Source organism: Dreissena polymorpha, chromosome 7 (assembly GCF_020536995.1).
Source record: "Dreissena polymorpha isolate Duluth1 chromosome 7, UMN_Dpol_1.0, whole genome shotgun sequence".
In the NCBI taxonomy this organism is placed as follows: domain Eukaryota; kingdom Metazoa; phylum Mollusca; class Bivalvia; order Myida; family Dreissenidae; genus Dreissena; species Dreissena polymorpha.
Genome location: NC_068361.1, coordinates 87,574,423 through 87,597,990, shown reverse-complemented (window position 1 = coordinate 87,597,990; position 23,568 = coordinate 87,574,423). Strand labels below are relative to the sequence as shown.

The 23,568-nt window shown below is 34.3% G+C and overlaps 1 protein-coding gene across 2 annotated transcripts; it reads right to left on the bottom strand.

Annotated features, from left to right (window-relative positions):
* Positions 1-713: 713 nt before the first annotated feature.
* On the bottom strand, positions 714-21,853 carry LOC127838926 (putative helicase MOV-10). 2 transcript variants are annotated; one of them, XM_052367067.1, is made up of 20 exons: positions 21,733-21,853; positions 19,309-19,448; positions 14,107-14,580; positions 13,526-13,797; positions 12,814-12,993; positions 12,207-12,309; positions 10,447-10,572; positions 10,099-10,252; positions 9,218-9,459; positions 8,873-9,040; positions 8,160-8,301; positions 7,873-8,043; positions 7,507-7,616; positions 7,197-7,405; positions 6,405-6,690; positions 5,584-5,689; positions 2,736-2,930; positions 2,455-2,543; positions 2,217-2,311; positions 714-1,910 (listed from the first exon to the last, which is right to left on the bottom strand). In XM_052367067.1, exons 3-20 carry the CDS (start codon positions 14,538-14,540, stop codon positions 1,861-1,863), a joined length of 3,132 nt encoding a protein of 1,043 aa, XP_052223027.1. In that variant the 5' UTR covers positions 14,541-14,580; positions 19,309-19,448; positions 21,733-21,853; the 3' UTR covers positions 714-1,860. The 2 variants fall into 2 exon arrangements, with proteins under 2 accessions (XP_052223027.1, XP_052223026.1); XM_052367066.1 differs by lacking the exon at positions 21,733-21,853 and adding an exon at positions 19,558-19,618.
* Positions 21,854-23,568: the final 1,715 nt, after the last annotated feature.

Genomic DNA, 23,568 nt, shown 5'->3' with positions numbered 1-23,568 from the left:
AGTGTTTTTAAAGTCTACATACAAATAGTCATTAGTCATGTTTTTCATTTTCCCTTAACTTGTTCTCATCACAAATATGTTATAAGGTGGTAAAGCGTATTTTTAAGAACTGCTTGTACTGTTACTGCTTCGTTGCTATACAAAATTCAGTGTTTGGTGGTGATTGGTAGCATAATAACAGATATATATAATGATTTTGATATTAATAGAAATCGTTCTATGGATTTAAAAGAGCAAACGTATTGTGCCAATGACGATGACGACTAATACGATACTATACACATATCCATCTACTAATGCTTATAATGATGATGTGATGCATATTATGATGTTAATGTTGATGTTGTTGTTGTTGTTGATGATGATGATGATGATGAGGAGGAGGAGGAGGAGGAGGAGGAGGATTAAAGTGGTGGTGGTGATGGTGATGCTGTTTGATAATGATCATGATGATGGTTATGCTAAAATCAAATAATGCAAATGCATTCGGAATAGTTTTAAAGCGTTCATTTATTCGATGCCACCAATTATTATGGGCTGAAAGGAAATGGTTCCTAATCTTTCGCGGGTGGTAAGAGGTTAATCAAATCGGCTAGTTGGGATCGTTTTGTGTTGCAAAGGACGTTCGTATCGCCAATGGCAATAATTATAAAGTGGAGTACGATGTGAAAAATATACTGTTCTTATTAAAGTGATTAAACGCAAACAATTCAGATTATCCGTGTTATTTTATTACAAGATTATGCAAATGTGTACAAGCACATATATGACAATTATAACTTCTTCATATTCGGATTCAACTTTCTTATGTCACATTATCAGGCAAAGGAAAATACATTTAAGTGAATTGTCCAATGAAATACATAGTCAGCAACACTGTTTAAAATTACACAAGTGAGTTGCGAAAAATTAACGCAGGTCTTGTAATTACCTGCAAATTAACTAAATAATCAATACAAATCATAAAAAAAATCATTTAAATTATGTGTGTAACATATGGCCTGTTAGATTTGCGTCTCATTTAAACACCAGATTTGCCGAATACGAAGCACACTTAATAGGATATTGAAGGATCTGCTAAAACTTAATGCTAATATACTTCTTTGATACATCTGTACAAGATATCTGAGTAACGAGAAAACTTTAATATTTATATTTAAATTCAATGAAATAAATAAAGTTATAAAAACATTTTCAAGGAGGTTAAAATAAATTGAACCGTTTTGATTTGATCACAAGCCGTATCCGTTAAGAGCTTCCGTAAAAACCATCCTCAAGTTAACAATCAGTGATCGATTTTAATGCGGACGCAAACAGCGTGGTAACTTATCTATACATTTACTTAGCGTGTTTAAAGATACGAGCATATGCATCAGTTGCTGCACAAGATCGTCAAGATCAAATATACGAAAACAATAATATTTACCAAGATTATTTGAAGAATCATTTTTGGCTAATAAATAGTTTCATTTTCAACCTATTGCAGAAATTCATAATGCATTTATTGCTGATAATCATTATTGACGTATTAATGGTTAACTTTGATACAATTTAAGAGTTCACAGCGTGAAAAATATAACGTAATTATAAGGTCAATCTAAACAAGTCGTAATGAGTTCAATATATTTGAATATTGGATTACTATTAAGATATGCTTGTGATTGAAACACTGTTTATGTTGATTATTACAATCAAAATTGATTATTTAAGAGGATATTAAAAACAAATATACAATGCATTTCAAGCAACACGTTAAAATTTGCATATTTTGAAACATACTACAAAGACTCGGAAAACATGGACACAAACTATTTTGTCCGATCCGTACACAGTATCAACCGCTAATTAGTCCGTCAATCCTTATGCTCTGCTGACGGCATGGTGACTCGAAACGTCATCGATGATCGGTGCCTAAATTCAATTATAATTGACTAGAGCGTATCAAGCAAACTATATTAAATTAAGAGGCCAGGGACGCAATTATTAGACTCTTGACTATTCATAAAATGGAAGTATCGCAGAAAACGGAATGTGCAATTATTTGTTTTATCTTTTTAAATAATACATTTATGATCCTAGTTTGTTACTAGCATTGGAAATTACTTAGTGATAGTATTAGATTCACATCTTTATTAATCGTACAGAGATACTTTTTTATTTTGAGTCATTTTCTTGTGTCAAATTTCTAAAACAATGCAATTACGTGCTAAACTTACTACTCGTTGCTGCAGAATCGGTGTTATTTCTTCTGTTGTTACGTCGAGGACGCGGTCCTTTGAATGCATTGTTCTCGTCACAATAGTCAATAAATCTTCAAACAATAGTATATAGTTTATATTGGGTAATCAAAAAGGTTACTTCTTTAATTCTTTTTAAAATAAAGTATGCACTGAACATGACATCCGTGTGTATTACAGGCGTTATCATTTGTTCTTGATAACAAGTGCAACTTACGTTTTCCAACAATCGTCCTGTTCCAGCGTTATGGGGTTTCCAATCACAATAAGCAGTGCACGAGCACGTGTCATGGCAACATTGAAGCGCTTAAACAGAAAAAAGGGCTTACAAACACAAATTTATCTGGAAAAGGAACATTTTTAGTATTTGCATTATATTTAGCAATTTATTTGTTTATCATTTGATTCAATAAAGACTTATGTCCACGATATAGGGGGCTTTAAACAGCATTACTATCAGAAGCTATTTGATTCAATAATCTAATAACTGGGTATTACCTTCGGGTTACGCATGAAGCCAAGATTGAAAACATAGTCTATGTCCGTGTAGGAAGCATTCATATCACTGCGTACGCCGGATATGATAATGACCTTGAACTCTCGACCTTGGAATTCTTCAACTGATCCGACAGTTATTTCGTTCTGGTTCAGAATATGTCTATTAGCTATCAGCATTCGTCTTATCTTGGCAACCTGTGAATAAAATAAATATTTAGATTCTTGTTGGGACCATGTCGAGTCCGTTGTCAAGAAAACCATTAGTATTGTAGTTATTTACAAACGAGTATTGTGAGGTTAAATGAGGTTAAATTTACACTTATATGCATCATACATATTGCTGGGCCAAGTGTGAGGTTGAGCGCTCTAAAACCGGGTAAACCCCCAATGATTTGATTTGACCGTTCCAAGGCGGTGACCCCAGCTTTATTCTTCTATGTGTTTATGTTGTTTCGTATTGTGCTGTTTCTTTTTGACTTGCGTTAAATAAATGACCTACTAATTGTTTATAATTAGAATGCAATACTGCAGCAGCTGGCGTTTCACTTTTTTATATTACCTTGACCTTCAGGCACATTACAAATTGATTACATCCACATAGTTTTCTGAACGGAGGGTTGCTATATTTTAAAACTGCTTCTTTAACAATTGAGTTACAGCCTTCATTTCAACATTTTAAGCAATGGCCTTCAAGTATAACCCTAGAAAAAATAATACATAGCTTGCATGAGATTTAATGTTATCAATTTGTGGAAATATATGGTCAAGTTTGTCAATTAGACTTTAAACACAATTGAAAAACTGCCGATTTTCAAATTTCCTGTAGCAGATATTTACAAGAGCTGGACGTTTGCGTTTGAAATAAAATTAAAGTTTATCTGTTTATAGTAACATGTCGGTTATGCATGAAAGACATTGACACAGTGTCGGCATAAATTGTTTATTAGTCAATCCCAAATTCCATCTTGACAATGATCACATTAAACACCCGTGACCTCTATATTTGATAAATCTTAAACCCGATAAGAATCTGTATACCTACCACTCATTAAAAATGCTTTCAGCATATTTTTGCGATATGCCATTGCCACATTCATATCCTCAAAATACCAATCACCAATTCAAATGTCAAGGGTTCCAAAAATACTTCGAAGAGCGAAAACCAATTTCAGCATCAGTGCTCCCTGTGACATTTGTGTTGGCCTACTGAACCAAGATAAACAGAAGCCCTGTCTAGGTACGAAACAATTATTATATGACATGTGTAAGTTCTGTAATGATTTAATTTCAAGACATGGAGCGGGAACACATTTTTACTGGTGTTACCTTGACATTTTACCGACTGAGCACAACCGTAAAAGAACAATCATATCCTCACAAAGACCAATAAACAGAGAAATTATGGAAGCACACATAACTTTTTTTGTCTTAGCGAACTTAATATGAATGCCTTCTCGTCAATAAGGCCAATCGCTATTTGAAATATAAAAGCTTATCAAGATATATATCTTCCGTTTGATATTGAGCAAAAGTGACTTTATAACTCCTAGGATGTTGACAAATACTAAACATTCATTTCAATGTATGAATACAATCAAAAGCTTTAGACACGAGACACGTTAACTCATACATATTATTTTTCGTTATTTTGTGACAACTATTTGATCACTTAAATTAAGGGTACCATGCATGGTGCAATAAAACATTCGGGATGGTCTGAAGTAAGGTCGGAAGTAAATCTTCAAACCAATAGCATTGTGCTTTGAATATGTTTATTATTCGGGTTTTTCTCACCTAGATTACTTTTGATCTAGAATAATTGCCATAATTATGATTCGGGAAAAGTCAATGCCCTTTCAAACTTTAGTGAATGCAAAGTTTCAACAGTAGTTTCATGTCCATCAAAAACGGCTGCACATAATTTGAGATTAAATTTTATTTAATTACGTGCAAAAATTGGTAAAACCAAAGTATTAATATATTGTTTGGATACCCTTACTTAGAATAGTTACTATCACTAATACTGCGTGTCATAACTAGGCTATTGTATTATTTCACATGATGAAATCATATTTTTATTCAACCTATTTAAGCGCTCGCTAGGTGGATATATCAATTACTACACTCCAGGGGTTCTGAAATATACTGTCCGAGTTGTCCGAGTCGTCAATTTCCCCTTCCGGACAAGCAATTTTTGAAAGCTGACTTGTCCGGGGACAAGTAAAATTTCCGTGGTAATTTTTTTTCAAGAACGAAACTACTCTATTTTCCGAAAATCAAAAACGAAAGTTTATATAAATAGCTTATGATTAATCTGCGGACTGGCACACTTTTTAAACTGGAGGTAGGTTATTTTCCGATAATAATTATTTAATGTAGTAAACCAGTCCACGAGTATATATAGCAACAGCCAATCACGCATGAGAAAACAATTTTAATAGAGAAACCAGCACACATGTGTATAGCAACAGCCAATCACGCATTAGATAACACTTTTCGTAAATTGCAAATGGCCGCATAATGTTCTAACGACCTGCATTCGATTTTTATATACATGTAATACAATCACTTCAACGTCATGCCATGACGCTAATCAGACCAATGATAAAATCAGTTCGGCGTCGGAAAAGAAGAGAAAAGCCAAGTATGAATATGATAAACATACGACGCCAAGCGGTTAATAAAATACTGGAAAACATTTATAAACACGCTTGGTTATGTTTAATAAGCGGGCGGAGAAATATCTGGAGAACAATGTATTCTAAATGTTTCCCATTTAAAATTGCTTTAACTTTATGAAAACCAGCAATGTTGAAGTAATTTGTCTATTGTCGTTTAAAATCCTCACCTGTTTTTTGTAAGGAGCTATGATTCCAATATCTGAGGGTTTTAGGTGGTGGTGTGTGTTTGACAGAAGTTTAGTCAGATACATGTCTATCTGGGCGATTTCATCTCTACAATAAATATAATATATAGAGAAATAGATATATATAGATTTGTATGTACATATAAAGATTGCCAAAAATAAACAAAACAAATGCCATAGTAAAATCTTTAAGGTAAACTGACCTAAAACTCTGAAAACTTTAAGACCAAACATCATTCTGTCATAATGAATATTTGGATACTAAATACCATTTTGTGTACTATTCTATGTATATGATATTTCGTGGATCGACGGCCGGCCATTGGTCAACAGGGAGGAGATATTGGCAAACTTATTCAGTACAAAACCTTGTTACTATGTGCAATGGAAATTAAATCGTATCTACTTTTAATTATTGTAAATAATACTACCGTGATCGATTACGTTAGTGAACAATAAAAGGCTTGCAGGATGCTAATAATAATGCAAAGCTTGATTTAAGAAAATACAGACAGAAAGGCAAGCGTGTAGGCTTCCATGTTGACAGACGTATGGACAGACAAACGAATGAACAGAAGGCACATCTTTTTTTGTTTAATAATAATACAAGAAAAAGTACTTTATGCAAGAAAAACAGCTATACTTGCTCGGGGCGTAGTACATGAACTTACATACGTCAGTTTAAGCGACATATTGGGAGAGCTGAAATACATATATAGAAGAAATATTTCCAAAATGAGTATTATTTGGGCTAACGGTTCTTAGAAAAATTACTTACAAGACCGTACACTGCAGAAACTTACCTGTTAAACCACGATGGACTGTCGCCCTCCTGTTCCTCTGTTCCAAACACTGAGTGGAACATAATGGGAATCTTGCTGTTTGGCAACATATCCCAGCCTAGCATGCAGTTAAGGACTTTTGGATCACCAAAGGCCTGAAGCTCGTTGTCGTAAAACAGTCGTCGTGGGATTTCAAGAATCATGTCATGTGACCGGTAATTGCGGATAAGTTTGGTGATGTAGCGTGGATTGTATGGGGTCTTGTACATCGTGATATCGTCCATCAGTCTCTCCATTAAAGAAATAGCTTTAAAAAAGTCACTAAAAGTATCAGAGAAGTACTGTTTTTTCTGATCTTTGAAATTCAAACACGGCTGCATCGAATGGATATGTGTTTTTTTGTTGTTACAAGAACCTCATCATTCTTTAATTGAAAGAACTTTATATTAAAAATATTCCCATGTAATTTAAAAGCATCATATAATAATTCATTGGTAACTAGCCTTAAAAACGACTATTCGATGTTAAACATATTTTATTTTCTTGTGACGTTAAGAGTTAAATATTAATGTAAATAAATATGAGTCGGTCTCTTGTAAAACGGCGCTTAATGCTTAATATTTCGTCTTAGTCCGCACAGGCTAATACGAGACAAAACTTTTAGCTGGCACTCCTTGTCTACGGAGTTATTTTTTTAGTTAATAATTTGTTTTAAAGCAACTAATCAAACATGGTTTTGAGCAGTTCTTTGGAAAGCAAATAAACAAAAAAAAACTACCAAACATCAATATTTATTGCATCTCATATACTTACGCAAACCAAAGTTCAAAGCTATTTTTGATCGAATGATTGGTCCAAGCTGTTTGGGATCACCAGCAATCACCAACTGTGCGCGTCCATGTCCAGCTGTTGGATCCATCAGTCCCGTTATAGGCACGATGCATTCTGGTTCCACCGCGTGACCACCTTCGTCAATGAAGACGTGCGTAAAGTGATTTTTAGGAAACCTCGCTGTCACCATTCTGAAACCAAGCGATAATTCGAGTAAAAGACTAAATGCTAATTTAAACAGTGAAAGGTGTTACTCATAAATGATCACTTGTATAAAGATATTATAGGATACCTTCCAGCCGTCATTAGCGTCGTTACAATAATCCGGTAGCCCATGAGTGTCGCAACGGTCGGAAAGAAGAAGCACTCGCCGGTCCGATCATAGTTGTGCCGCCCAGATGCCTGTATAACATAATGTTTTTGTAAACATTATGTACGTTACGCAAGTATGAAATAATTTGCTATCAAAACCAGTAAAGATTATGGAACATACTTAAACATGATACAAAATTGCAAACTTTTAAAAATGAATCACTTGTTATTGAAATGTGTAAACGGAGTGTAAACGCATCAATTATGATCAACTGATCAACACAAACGCTTGCTTAGCTTAATAATTCACGTCACAATTGTATTGTTTCCCATAAAAACGGCTTACAATTATTCCTTCTGGCAATGTTTCAGGTTGTCGTGATAAAGCATACATCCTGAATAGGTCTTCCGTCATGCCTGGTTCATCAGTAGTCAGAAGAATCTGCATGATATGATCTGCAGCAGAGTTTTCTGGACAGCAAACAAGAATACGGCTACCTTGATGTAGGCTGTATACCTGAATCATTTCAAATAAATTACCTGAATGTGAGGGTTTCATTATATTTTTCTAACATGCATTTAAGTAAACTGTTGTTTTTTTCCGGCATATACACTTTTGTCTAGTATCAATACCTGTTTGATGGCCCCAGTAACAGTGACAGTTTTCCCGGTTCCCGGCGGACCAAAGATGATGTACGGAGCAGGACGACTGGTTCCTCGTACTATGTTCTCCACTGCCTTTTGTTGTTCGGGATTTAGACCATTAATCGATTCTCTGAAAATGTTTAAAGCAAGTATGGGTATATTAGTTTATTTTCCTATTTAATTTTCATAAAAAAATCTAACAATTATGGCATGACTAGATTATCTTAGAAATACCACACAAAATACTATAATTTTAAGTCTGCTGAACAAGAAATCTTTACCATTCAAATGTGCGTAACGTTTTCTTCAACATAAACCGAGCGAAATAATAAGGTCATGTATTGAATTGTTGTGGTATCAATGACCGGTAATCGTAATCAGTGTTATTTCCCACACCGATGCAGGGAGGTATATTTGGTACATCGTGCATGCCCACCCGTCAGTCGATCTCTCCGTAGACACATACTTATCCAAGACTATTCAACATTAAAACCTTAAAACGTGCAGTCATAGTTTCTTATCATACAAATGTGTGTATTCATTTACAAGTTATTTTAGCCTATTCTTTATTTATCAAGGTTATGCCCCATTTGTATAATAAGATTATTTTGAGCTGCATTATATTATGCAATGCGGCGTCCTGAAGAGCAGTTTTGTGAAAAGAAAAAGTTCAACTTTAATTTGAAAATCCATCACATAACCTTTGAGCAATGGTCGGATGTTCAGTCAGTGGACCCACTGTGTCTGGAAACAAAATATCCATGTATGAGACTGCAAGCTTGACTGCTCGATGTTGGACCGACATGTTATGCGGTGAAAATCGGAATTCCACATCGTATCGTTTTCCTATTGACCATGAACTTCTTAACCTGTTAAAACGAGACAAAATACCAGTAGTATGCAGTTTGAATACAACTTGCCTTTTAAACGTTTGTAAAGACAGATATATGTCCGCATTAACATTTCCTATTACTATCAACGCGATATTTATTACGTATTACCGTGCGTTTATATGTGCATTTTTATTTTCAATTCGTTACACTTGCCTTGGTGAAACACCAAGAAGAACATGTTCTAATTCAACCTTGTGAACCACCCCTTCATAGCGAACGTTACGTCTATCCCGCTGTTCATCCTCCTCGCATTCCATGTTGAGCACAATGTTTCCAATGGCAACATTCAACTGATCCTCAGGGTAACCTGTCCGTTGTGACAGCCTGTCAGAAATGTAGATGTAGAATCGGTCCCCTCGCAAAATCGATGGTCTTTTCTCAACAAGACCTGGGACCTAATATGAAGATATTTTCAAAACTTTACATTTAAGTTAAATTAACAATAAACACACGAACTCTTTGGCGTATATGCTGGTATAGCATGAAACGTTGAATTACATTTAATAATATAACATACAAATTGTTTATTTTGTACTTGTAACTGTTCACTTACATTTTTAAACATTACAAAGATAAGAATCCTTGGTAAATTAATATGTTTATACCACTTAAATTTCTAAATAAACAATACCGTTTTGATATTTCCAATAGAATAGTACATCGGAAGGTTCATACATAGTCCTGTCATGATATGTTTCAAATGTGCAATTTTAATGCACGACTTTACATAAACAAAAACAATTATATTATTGTGCAGAGATTACTGCGTTTAAGGTGATATAATTTGTATAACGTTTGTTAAAATAGAACTTAATGCTAAGAAAATGTGATAAAATTTCAAAGAGAAATCGTGTTCAAAGATGAATATCGTATTGAATCCATAAAATCATTCTTATTTGCACGAGTCGCTAAAAAAGGTGTGGTTATAACATGTAACGTACCGCAAAGGTCAAGCATGTATATGTATATACATTTGAATTCATTACATCTGAAAAATATATAAAATAGCTGAATGCTCATCTAAATGGTCTTACCGCAAGACGCATCTTGTTTTGAAGTCGCTCTAATGTCACGCCTGCCCTGTTATACTGTTGGATATCAATGTGCAATTGTATCTCTTCAATCCATAATAAATGTTGAAACTTCGTTACATAATTTTCTTCTGTTGTGCGACAATCTAGTATGTCTCTAAATGCAAATAAAACTATAAATTATTTGTATATGACTTAAAACAACAAAACAACAATGATTCGATTTTCAGAACAATTTATCTTATTGTTTACATTATGTGATCGGAATAATGAAACAACTAGTTTGAAGACGGTTGAGTTACAGTAAATAAGGCAGCATAATAAGGATACAAATGGGCAGCAGTGTCGTACTTGAGATATCGTGATTTTAATTTCATCCTTTCATTGACGATTGCAAACCCTTTCCTTATCTGATTATACAGATATGGCGGAATAGGGACGCGTTTCAACCTGCCAGCTAAACCGTTCCTCGAGTGCCTATAACAATCGTATTCATTGTATATTATATGGTCTGTTGTTTATTCTGGTTTTCAATATTGTACATCAAATAGCAAATTCAAAAGATCAGTGAGCTATTTAATGTGTTTTCACTTATTTAAGTATATGCTAAAAACGCAATTTTCAATGCTTACAATTTAAGTTGATTCTAATGACTACAAGTCAGTGAGTTTAAGAGTAAGTAGCATATAATAATTAATTAATTATACTATTGAAAATACATTTGATACTGTCTTAAATTCACACATCTGCAAATGAAGGTCGTTATATAGAACATGTTGTCTTATCGCATTATAGGCGGAATACTATAAACGAAATCTTATAAAAATACACACTAATGCTTAAAATTAAAATATTGAACAATCCTGGAGTTACCGTATTGGGATTAATGAAGCGTTAGAATTTAACAAATCGTCTTGGACTGGCCATTGTAAAAGCACATTTGGGGCTCAATGATGGTCTTAACGTCTTCTACTGGCCAGTGTAAAAGCACAACGTCTTCTACTGGCCAGTGTAAAAGCACAAAGTCTTCTACTGGCCAGTGTAAAAGCACAACGTCTTCTACTGGCCAGTGTAAAAGCACAACGTCTTCTACTGGCCAGTGTAAAAGCACAACGTCTTCTACTGGCCAGTGTAAAAGCACATTTGGGGCTCAATGATGGTTTAAAGAGCTCCAAACCTTACACTTTGCCCAAACCGATTGGATTAAGCTGATTTAACATATTTTAATTTTATCGTGCATCTAAGCGTGGCAAAATATAGCTAAAGCAAATAGAGCACCATGAACTAATACAGTTATACAAGGAATTCACACGCATTAACATTCCCTTAAGGTAATAATTAACTATATATGACACTTTTATTAGATTATTGTTGAGTTACTTAAGTGTGCTAAGATATTAATTATGGGTTAATTGTATTTCTCGGCTTGCATTAAAACCGTCTCAGCCCCCAAACAAATCTCGTCCACTGGTTTAAGTGACACAAATCTTTACTATTTTATGTTTTGTGTTTATACATAACTCGCAAATTAAAACGGCAATTACCACTGGTTTTAAACAGCTAGATTATGGGAACACAATAAGTCTCTACCCTGATTATGTTTCCTTAATTTAGTTATTCAGTACAGTAACATGTATTTTATTTATAAAGCTTTGTCAATTATGAATAAACGATAAGAGGCGTATCTTTTTCATTTTAAAGTAAAGGTGAACTAAAGACGAAATGTATTTGTACATACACCCGCATTTACTTTATTTAATTGACATATCCATTTAATGAAATGCGTTTTGGGCTAGTGCATATTTAGAAAGGTATTCAGTTTTTAGCAAATTCAAATTTTGCATTGACCGTTCAAATGAAATGACCCCGGTTTGTTTAATTGTAATGTTAAGTTTAAAGCTTGTGTCATATGGTGTATTGGTAATTGTTCTCTTGAAATAAATACAAAAGAGTCGGATGTCGAGAAGAATTTCTCTCTTAATACTGTTTTTGTAATAGTTCATGACTGTATAGATTATGATGTCGAAAATGAATATACAAAAGATCTTGGTAAACTAATACAATAAGTATTTATAATGGCGACACTACCAGTATCACGTTATTACACCTACTCAGGAAGTGGTTCTCCAGGAACTGTCACTTGATAACTATATTCTTGAACATTATCGCGTCTTTCATATACGGACGTCGGGGCTAATTCATCGTGCAATTCCCCTGTGATATCGAAAGACGAGAGTCATGAATTCATTTTACTGATGCTTGATATGTCCATTTGAAATAGTTAGCTGTTAAATGTCATTGATTAACACAACTACTATAAATAAGAAAATACATGTCCATTCAATGCACATTATTTACTATTACGAATCGTCGAGCACTTCACACCAAACTATAGAAAAATCTATTGTGTGTTTTTGTTATGTTCATTATGAGTTTCAAATGAGTAAAATAGTTAATTGGATATTTTCTTTGTTAATAACTAAACTATCAAAAATAAATCAAAACAACGTGACACAATTCAAATTCTTACAATAGCAATAAAAGTTGTAAGTACATGAATCCACTACTGAATGAGAGCTCGTATGTGTAATGTACTTAGTATTTCTGCAATCGATTTTCTACTTGCTTATTGCATTAACCTCCATTTTTTGTTTTTATTTATTAAATTATTTTTTTTTAATTACAAAAAATAAACAAAATACTTTTATAGCCACATACCAAGTACATGCAGGGACACATATATTAAAAATTTATATTGTGTCGAATCCATTTCTTCCCGACTCATTGCGCCCTGTTGTGTTGTAGATTTCTTAACAAAAAATAATGCCAAAGGAACATAGTGATGGCCAAAGTCTTCTAATGGAGCTTTGCCTTTGATTTCAAAACACCTTGTTTCACCTAAACAAACGAAAACAGAACGTCTTGCAAAATTATAATAATAATGATAATGTATTGTTTTGGAGTGAATATCTTTACTTAGTTTCTTTGAACATTTTAACTAGATATACTAAAACACAAGATATTGTTCGTGTTTTTTAATCAGAAATTGCAATTAAACTTTTTTATTCATATTTAAAGACAAACTAACAATTACAACGTTCATATATTTTTGTCAGTTGTTGCTATTGACATTATAACCAGTCCAAGTATAAAATGTATGCAATATTTGACAAACGTTATAAACAGTCTAGATTGTCTAAATAATCTAAGTATTCATATTACTAAGTGTATTAATACATTAACTACACAATTATGACAATGACAAAATTACACTTTAATTAATTTAAATCTCTAACAGTAGGAAAACTGAGATATTAATCTTAGCAGATTAAATATATCCATGAATCAGTTGCTCAAATATTTCTCGTTCTTTGTATGCTTCGTTATTTCAGTGGAATGTTAATGTAAAAATATATCTTCTAGCACATACCTGGCGTAATATGCAAGTTTGTTCGATTGTAAACACTCCATTGGTTTTGTCCCCCTCGACCAGACCTCATGTACAGCGTGAACATACCCGTGTCCCACAGAAATATGTGTCTTTGCAAGACAACATCAACACCTTGCTCAGTAACGCAATTCTGTATGTTGATGGTCATTGTCTTAATCTCTCCAGGTTTGCATTTCATTTCCATTCTTCCATTTTGAATGGTTGGATTGCACTCGAGGCGCAGACCTTCAGGAACCCGACTCAGCTCAGTCCTGCATGTAAAGACGGTATAAAAGATAATCAATAGCCGATGTTACAAAAATACGTTTTTTTTTCTTTGAATTTAACTTTGAATTTGTTCCAGTTCTAAAGTTTAATATCTAAAATATATACGAAAATTATGAGAAAATGACAGAATTTTAAATGGAATTATTTATCTAGTTAGAGCATCAAAATACCTTTTTTAATAGGAAACGATACAAAGTAAAACAGTAGAATCTGCAGTAGATACCTAAACATGACACGTCAAACTATATACAATTGTGCTCAAATACAACTTGCTATGTTAAACATAATGGTACCTCCTTTGATAAATGTCCACATGCAGTTTGCGAATGCGGTGTCTGCTGCCTAATTGGTGTTCAACAAGCGATCTCTCAGACGTACAAACGATCCCACAAATCTCACAAAACAACGGATTATTCCTAGCAGTTTTTCTCCAATCTTCTAACGTATTCGTAAACTCCGAATTGTTCGCAATTCTTTCAAATAGAACTTGTACTTCGTTACCGAAGATATAATAGTCGCCTAATTCATGTGCTATTCTGGACTGTGTCATCTGTCTCATCATTTGACCGAATGAATATCTATTTCCTGTTGAGCGTTCGTTTTGAAATCGTGTTTTGAATAAAATGCGCACCTTATCTCTCTTGAAGATATTGCCATCAACATTTTCTGCTCGGATGAAATTCAAAAATCGTTCTACTTCTCGAGTTGGCACTGAACCTCGAGCCATTTTGGAGAATGCAGACGATTAATGCTCAAAGGAAAACCTGCTGTAAGAACAATTATAAATAAATAAATAAATATAAATATATTTACGAGCTTCTCTTTTTGTATTTTAAAAGATCATAAAATTGTTATTAAACAATTCGGTTGAATTCGGTACTTTCAGTGTATCGTTAAGCATATATACTTTACATGGAAAAAAACGTGAGCGATATTATGATACGGCTAGCTCTTTTTGAAAATCGATGGACAACAAATCCGATAATAGTGTGGTTAGACACCTGAACCGTTAACATTACTTAGTCGGGGATTTGTTTTGACTGCTATTTAGCCCATACCGTTAATTCAAAAATGGTAATTTTCAGTTACTATCGTAAGCATGAGCCATTAAAATTCGTAAACCTGCTGAAGTACGAAATGTGTGAGGAGAAGAAAACTGCCATCGCCGTGATATGATTGAAATGCTTAACGCCTCAAATAGCCTAGCCCCTCTCGCCCCCAAACACGCACAAACCACGCACACACTCAAAACACATCTGTTAGCAGGATGATGCGAGGTCTGATATATTCGTTACATTTCAAGGAAAATGATGGAGTGTAAAAATAGTTAAAATGCATCCAGCAGTTGATTATGAAACATTCACAAAGGACAATTACCATGCAAATATGGTATAAATAGTTATAGATCGTGCACAATGCACCGCCATCGAATGCAATATAATTACAAATATAATTTCATGTTTATGGCTCTGACCGATTTCGAGCTATGTACAGGACAAAATGAACGTCATTTTGAAAACATTATTGCAGCATAAACCCCTCTTTATTCCAGCATAAACCTCTGTTAAATGACTTGTGCTTGCGTTTATTAATAAGATGATGTTTATCTAGTCAACAACCAATTGTTGTGAACCTAATATGGTTATTTTACTAAATCGTTCACAGATGTTCGTATTAAAAACAGTTATAACATACATTAACTTTTAAAACTGTAATATGTCGAATAGTTAGGAATAATTTTAATAACAAGAAACAATGTATACGATAAAAAAGTGCCACTTTAACACTCATGCTTTTAATTATCTTGTTAGATTGAACCATATATCGAATATATGTAATATAAAAATTATCGCTGATAAGCATAAGAAATGACTGAAGAATAAATTATCAAACTCGTAAAATGTTCATTGTCGCTGTTGCATCGATATGCAAAGGACGAGGTATGAAAAGTAACTAGCTAACGATAAGACCCTAATGCATCAGTTCTATCCTGAAATTTTCGAAATACATGTGTAATGTAACGCATATTTGGAGCTTTATTGAATTAATATATTAATCGAAATTTGTATCAACGCATTAAACCAAATTTCATACACTCTTCTATAGGCAGCCACGCCTAGATCAACATAATTGCCCTCGGGTATGAACTGTCAATAATCTTGTTCACCAGGTTTGCCAAAACATCGGTAAAATCCGTATGTATTCGTGTGTGTCTGTCGTGTGTGTCTGTTGCATACGTGATATTTGACTTGCAGTTGTTAAGCACGTGATTGTTTCATTTTGTTTATATCTGTATTTTGACCAAGGTAACAGGACAGTTTCAGACACACCACTGGGCAGATCGGGCATACAACTTTGTTGTTTTCATGGGGCAATAGACGGTCGCATATATCATGTCGTTTGGAATATTATAATAACATATGAAAGCGTTTATGTCAGAATATAATTAACAAAAATAAATCACTATACACACAGAAATGGACGTGTATGGTGTAACTGTTTCCCACATACTACGTTACACATGCATAGTATGTTCAATAGATAGACAATACATAATGTGACAAGCCAAATGAATTGTTTGTTTGCCTGTAAGGTGCTGAAACAAGACATTATCAACGCGTTCAAAAGGTTGTGGCCTCAGTTAGATCCTGGTTGCGTAATTCGTCGCCAGAATAACTCTGCCGTACACGCCACGCTTCCTGAGTATTGACCATCTTAGATTAAAATGACCCCCCCCCCCCTCCCACACTACCACCACCGAATAGTCCTGGTTGGGCGTTAATAGAGTTCAAAGAGTTTTCCTCGTTGTGAACTTTTTCAATTCGTATACGATCTTATATTTGCAAGCGTCGAGTTCTGTCGCCAATGGACAAAAACTGGTTCATGGTGACATACTTTTTAGCGATATCGGTCAGCAGACACACACACACACACACGTTGGAAGATTTTGATTCATTGCATTCTTTAAAAAATTTGTCAACACAGCGATCACTTAAAAAAAGTTTAATAGCAATACTGCAATATCACTACGGCTAATGCAGAAGAATTATGGCAAAAGCCGACACCGTTTAATATCACGTTGAGGCTAATATTTTAAAAAAAGGAACAACTATTAACGCGGTATCTACTATTTTGTTAACTATGGACATGTGTGAAATTTTACCATCTAGAAACCTCTCATATATGTATTAAAGTGGCCGTCAACTGCGATTGACGAAAAAGACAAGTTCTAAAATACCGTTTTTTTAATTATTAGTTTTATTCATTAAAATATCACGACTGGTATGTTACATTACTTGAAAAAAGTTGTTAAGTTTTCATATTTTTAGTATATTCGGTAATAAATTGTATGGGTACATGTACCAGGTTTTTACCCAGTTAAATATAAATAACGCAAGTAGATTGATCATCATCGGATTGATCATCATCGTCACGTGGTAAACCCAGTAATGTAAATTATGCATGCGCATTGAATTATATATATATTATATATATATATATAACATTATCAATCGTCTTGCGTTATTTGTAGTGCGTAGTTATGTCACCTATTTTCACGATGTATTTTCGATTTCACATCGCGAAATTTTATTACCGATTATACTGAACATATGAACTTTTTCAAGTAAAAATAAAATAATTATTGTAAAAAAATACGGTATTTTATAACTTTTTTTTGTCAATCGCGGTTGACAGTCCCTTTAAAGAAGCAAACATAGTTAATTACAATTATAACTATTTCCTTAACATCATAATTGATCCAAAGAAAATGTTCAACATTTCAATCATATGTAGACTTTTGTCGACTGCATCATATTGATGTTTATGATCGACTGAATATATATAACTATGCAGAGCTGATTCTTAATAGAAAGCTCGACTTTTATATAGAGTTTTATAGATCGCGAGAGAAATTGAATGTTTTATAAAGACTGGACAACCGATCAGGTGATGACCATTTGTTAAATTTAAGTTACATACGTGTAGTTTTTAAACAAGTTGCATAACAAGAAGTATATATTTCGGACGAGGATTTTAAAGGTATTTTTTGTCACATATCGACAATGTTAACAAATAGAAAGCAGGTAATTAATGACCGGAAATTTATTATTTTAATATTCCGTTTAGTTTAGTTTAGTTTAAACCTATTTATTTTAGCTCGATTGCGTCGAAAGCCTTAGGCTTATATAAACGCTCTCGAGTCCGTTTCCTGGGCCTAGAACCAGTACTTGGTATCTTTGGGGGAAATCTATAGAACGCTCCCACGGTGGGGATCGAACCCGTGACCTCCCGGTCGCAAGGCGGACACCATATCCATTACACCACGGCGACCCGTTTAGTTTGTCTCGTATGTAGGATTCAACCTTTAAAACAAATCGATTGCATCACTTCAATCTTAAAACTGATTTCATACCTGGTTAATGGCACAAGTGTTAATGGAAACAAATATAGAAGGATATCCAATAACAAATAGAACATCAAATGAATAAGCGATTCACGCATGAACAGAGAGCTATTCAAAAGTAACATCGAACGTATTATACAAGGCCAGCGATTACATAAACGTTACAAATAGAGAAATCGTGTGAACGGAAGCCAAACAATACATATTAATGCTTACACTAACACAAGTATGTATGTATTTAAATAGTTATGCTATGTTACATTATAATGACGCATTAAATCGACTTCAAAAAAACGTCTATAGTCTCCCAGTTAACGCCGTGAGAGGTTCGAGTACAAATTCTACATTCATCGATAAAAAAATGATAAAAAATTAAATTTAAATAATACAAAGCAAATTGTGTAATTGAAAGGAAAATTATATTTGCTTGTTGTTGTTATTTTCTTCAAAAACAAGCATTTCATACAAACTATTAAAACTAATTTCAACGCACATAAAGTACAACTAAGAAGCGTTGTTGTCAAAGGTGATTTGCGATTATCTTAATTAGTGTCATGCTGAGTATATGTATGTTTAAATTTTAAATATCTTTCACAACATTTGTGTGACTGTAAAATGATATAAATGAGTCGCGTTCTGAGAAAACTGGGCATAATGCTTGTGCGTAAAGTGTCTTCCCAGATTAGCCTGTGCAGTCCGCACAGGCTAATCAAGGGCGACACTTACCGCTTTTATGATTTTTTCTGTTGAAAGAAAGTCTACTCTTAGCAAAAATCTAGTTTAGGCGGAAAGTGTCGGCCCTGATTAGCCTGTGCGGACCGCACAGGCTAATCTGGGATGACACTTTACGCACATGCATTATGCCCAGTTTTCCAAGAACGCGACTCAAATGTACATAAGCCGTGCTCAGGTAAAACCGGGCTAACTGCGTGTTCATAAAACATCGTCAAACCCTAAAATACCGATTTGCAGAAAACAGCCTAACACCTTTAAAACAGACTGCGAGTTATTCAGGTTGTTCTGTTTTTATGCTGTTTCGACATAACCATTTTAACTTTTCTTCTGATAGGGTAAGGTTTAATGGGAGTACCTTCTAAATGAATATCCAATCAAGGAGTAAAGTGTTGCCCCTGCTTAGCATGTGCAGACTTCATATGCTTCTATTGGGCAATCCTTTATGCACATCCATTAAGCCCGTTTTTCCAAGAGCGAGGCTCAAGTGTTCCGCAGCTTTTTAAAGAAAAAAACAAATCTGTTTTATTAATTACACGTCGCACTTTACTGTTTAACTTATACTTTATCAACGCACGTTATAAACGTACAAGCAGTTATATTTAACCTGATCTGTGTAGTCAAATATCTATCTCGGTTGCCCCATGAGTTTAAAGATCCTTTGTATTTGTATTGACACTAGACGTGGTTGAAACTGTTTGAAAGATTAATTTTTAATTTCTTTCACAGGCAGATCGATAATTGCTCTGTAAATTGTACTTGTTTGCGTGAGGCAAACAACTAAAAAATGGAAAATATTCAAGGTAGCAAAATAACACTCCTGAATAAGTAAACGTTTTTTTATATCTGTAAGAGTATGAATAATCGATGGAAATCGATAAAATAATAAATGGTATGCGGCGCTTTTTATCAACGATGAGGAAAACAAATGAGATTACATAGTTTTCCTACATACAACGCAAACAAATCTATTTACGTAATTTATAAAAGGGACAAAAACATTCAATGGCCGTTAAGTTCAATGGTGCCTAGCGCAATTTTCAGAGAAACGAGTGTAAACTAACTGATACAGTTCTTTATGGAAACCATAAGTGCGATCATATTGTTAAACAGTCTTTTATCAGTGGTTTTATTGGCTGGTAACTGGTAATTGCAAAGAGAAACCTTAAAGACATTTATTTGATAATATTATATAAGAAAACGTATTGAGAAAAGAAAAGATTCAACTGCGGGAAAATATTAATTCATATGTCTATAAGTGGGTTCAAATATTAGGACGTAACCAATCGTGGTTGGGACTCAACTTATTTGTAGGCATCGAGTTTCAAGAAAATCAAATCGCTATTAAACTGCGTATATAAAGCGTTTCGTATTCGCATTTAGCTTGGTATTATGTTACCTTATGCACCTGAAGGTACGTGGTTTATGACCGGGGAAATATCATTTTATTTTATTTCATAGTTTTACATGGTTTATGTGTTGTTTACTGATACAAATCTAATGTACATGTTAGGAACTACATTTACCGACATGTTATTTTCCAAAATACGAAAATCTTCGAAGACGTCCTTTAAACTAAAATCTAAACGTTTTGAATTATTTTAACACTAACGCATACTAACGAATTAAGTGCGAAACAAAAAAACACTATAACAACTCTCTTATCGAATGCCGTTAATTTCAGTAGTTCAACAAATACACAATGGCTAACTTATATTGAGTTTTCTTGTTATTAACACACATGTAACTTGATATCCTTTTCAACAACTGAAATATATCTAATGCGGTACACTGTTTACGGTGCGATTGCGCTTCGTTAATCTGTTCGACTGTTTGGTAGTACATGTGCTCGTTTAAAAGTGCAGAATTATGTAAATAAATATACAGCCTTGAAGAAACTGAAACATAAATTATATTCATATCTTCAGTTTACATAACAATATGCCACGTAAGAATTGAAATTGGAAGTAGAAAACAGTTCATGAGTTTTCATCAATTTAATGTTACAACTGCGTGAAACAAATGACTGAAGTGAACACCATGAATTAAATTAACTCTTTCAGTGCTGGAACCGAATTTTGAATGCCTTTGCAAACAGTTTGGATCCAGATGAGACGCCACAGAACGTGGCGTCTCATCAGGATCCAAACTGTTTGCTATTCTGATAGTATTCTTTGAAAAAAAATGAAGAAAATGCTATTTTTTTAAATTCAGCAGACGACATTTTAGCAGACGACAAATTTCCCAGCATGCAAAGGGTTAACTAAATGTTGATGTAAACATGCTGCAGTATAACCGATCATTGTTTACAAATATGCTATAGAAACACAACATTTACAAACACACATATAATATACCTATGTTTACAACGTATATAAATATCATTTAATAGACTAATAATATTGAGAACTTTGTGAACGTGTTAAATAATTAATTTGTGAACCACGATAAGTCCCGTGTACATGGATCGATATAAGCGTTGTTAATTTATAAACTTTAGGTATTTTATCTATTTGAATGAATACATAGGTTAACAAATTATTAAATATAATACACATGGTTACAAATGGCATTATGTTTTGTATGTGTAGGTAATGACAGTTAATATTAAAATTATATATTATCCAATAGCAACTTGTCTGCAATACTACCTTACGCCATTAACCGACATCGTAAACAATTAAAACTCTAAACACGATGATTTTAAAACCTGATACATTATTATTAACTTGACCATACCACATAATACTTATAAAAACGTACAATATTAAAGCTGTCTTACCTGAATATCGGATATTAAGGTTTGCAAATAGTTGTGCATGCTATCAATTGCCAACTGTTATTGATATCGCATATGATTGAGTTAAAATTTCTCGCACTACGTCATACGTCGACCAGAGATGTTTTAATCAATATCGGAAATCGTTGTAGGCCACTGTCTAACATTGATTTGAGCTAACTAAGCATATGATAAGGCACGTTGTCTATGACTGTGATCAAATATTGGGACGCAACAAAATATGCTTGTGTGTCAACATATTTGTAAGCAAGTTGACTTAAGGACAGAGTAAACGTTTTTGGAAAGGAAAACGCTGGTGCACTTCTATTGTAGCGTTTCATATTCGCTATTAACTTTTCCAGCATTAAATGGCGCAGCCGTAGCGTGTAAACGTTTGTTCCTAAAAGTCCCTGGTTCGAACCCCGGAAAAGGCACTTTTATTTTATTTCACGTTTTGATTGTTTAATCTGTTTACTTTTCAAAATATAATGGTTTTGTCAGATGTTATATTTAACGACTTTATTTATTTAAATACGAAATATGTGTCAGAGAGTCTCCTACATGGAAGGCTGGGCATATCCACTGTCTGTAGAGGTATGTGTTAGAGAGTCTCCCACATGGAAGGCCGTGAATATCTACTGTCTGTAGAGGTATGTGTTAGGTAGTCTCCCACATGACAGGCTAGGCATATCCACTGTCTGTAGAGGTATGTGTTACTGAGCCCCCCACATGGAAGGCCATGAATATCCCCTGTCTGTAGAGGAATGTGTTGGAGAGTCTTCCGCATGGCATGTTTGGCATATCCACTGTCTGCAGAGGTATTGTGTTAAAGAGCCAAACGCTCCTTATTTACCAAACGCATCAAAATAGTATTGTGTCATTTGAAAGCATGGAAAGAAATAAGTAAATAAGAAATACTAATGTACAAACTATTTCAATCGGTAAGAACCAAGTAACATAAAATACATGTGCATTCATGTGCAGCGTTGCCTTCAACACACAACCGTAGATATACTTCTATTACACGCTCGTGAATGCGTCTCCGTATCTCCCGCCATATGATATCCGAGCCATCTGTGCTCATTTCTGCATTGCATCCTTCTGTTCAATAATTCCAGCATCAGCATCTCCATCTCCATCCTTCTTTTGCTGCGTCACAGCAGCGGCTCTGGGTGAAAGATAACAGCCTGTCGAATCTTCGGCAATCGCAGTATTACTCTCGGACCGTCCTCTATCATGGCCGTGATATCTACTACCCATTTACGATGCTGTTTATCCTGCAGCCCACACGCTGCCATCAGATGTCGCTCTGGAATCATATAATATCCAGCTGCACAGATGATATTGCAGTTCTGAGTGTTCCAAATGCTCCAATTAACCAGTGGACCAACTCCTTTCTTGAAACAGTGAGGGTAAATTGCTTTCAGCTTGCCAAAATATTACATTTTTTATTACATAAGATGTTATTTCTTTATTCTTTGATTTCAGTACCTCTTTAACGATCATTTTTAGAATAACATACAATTTTGCCTGAGTGACATTAAGATAGTTTACGAGTTCCGTTTCACCAACTTTAAAACAAAGCCTCCACGCTAAATATTTGTATTCACTCCCTTTGAATCCCACCGGAGTAACAAATGATCCCAATGATTCAACTTTCTGCGCGACATCCGGTGGCGGCCAATGTCGAGAGCGTTGAGCCCATCTCTGCAGGATGCCGGGGCATTGACATCGTAATGCTAACACAGTATCGATATGCATTCCGAATCCTCTGAACACCTGTAGTGAGGGTCCCGCGCGTTCAAATTGTTGTCCTCTTTTAATTTGTATATTTGACAA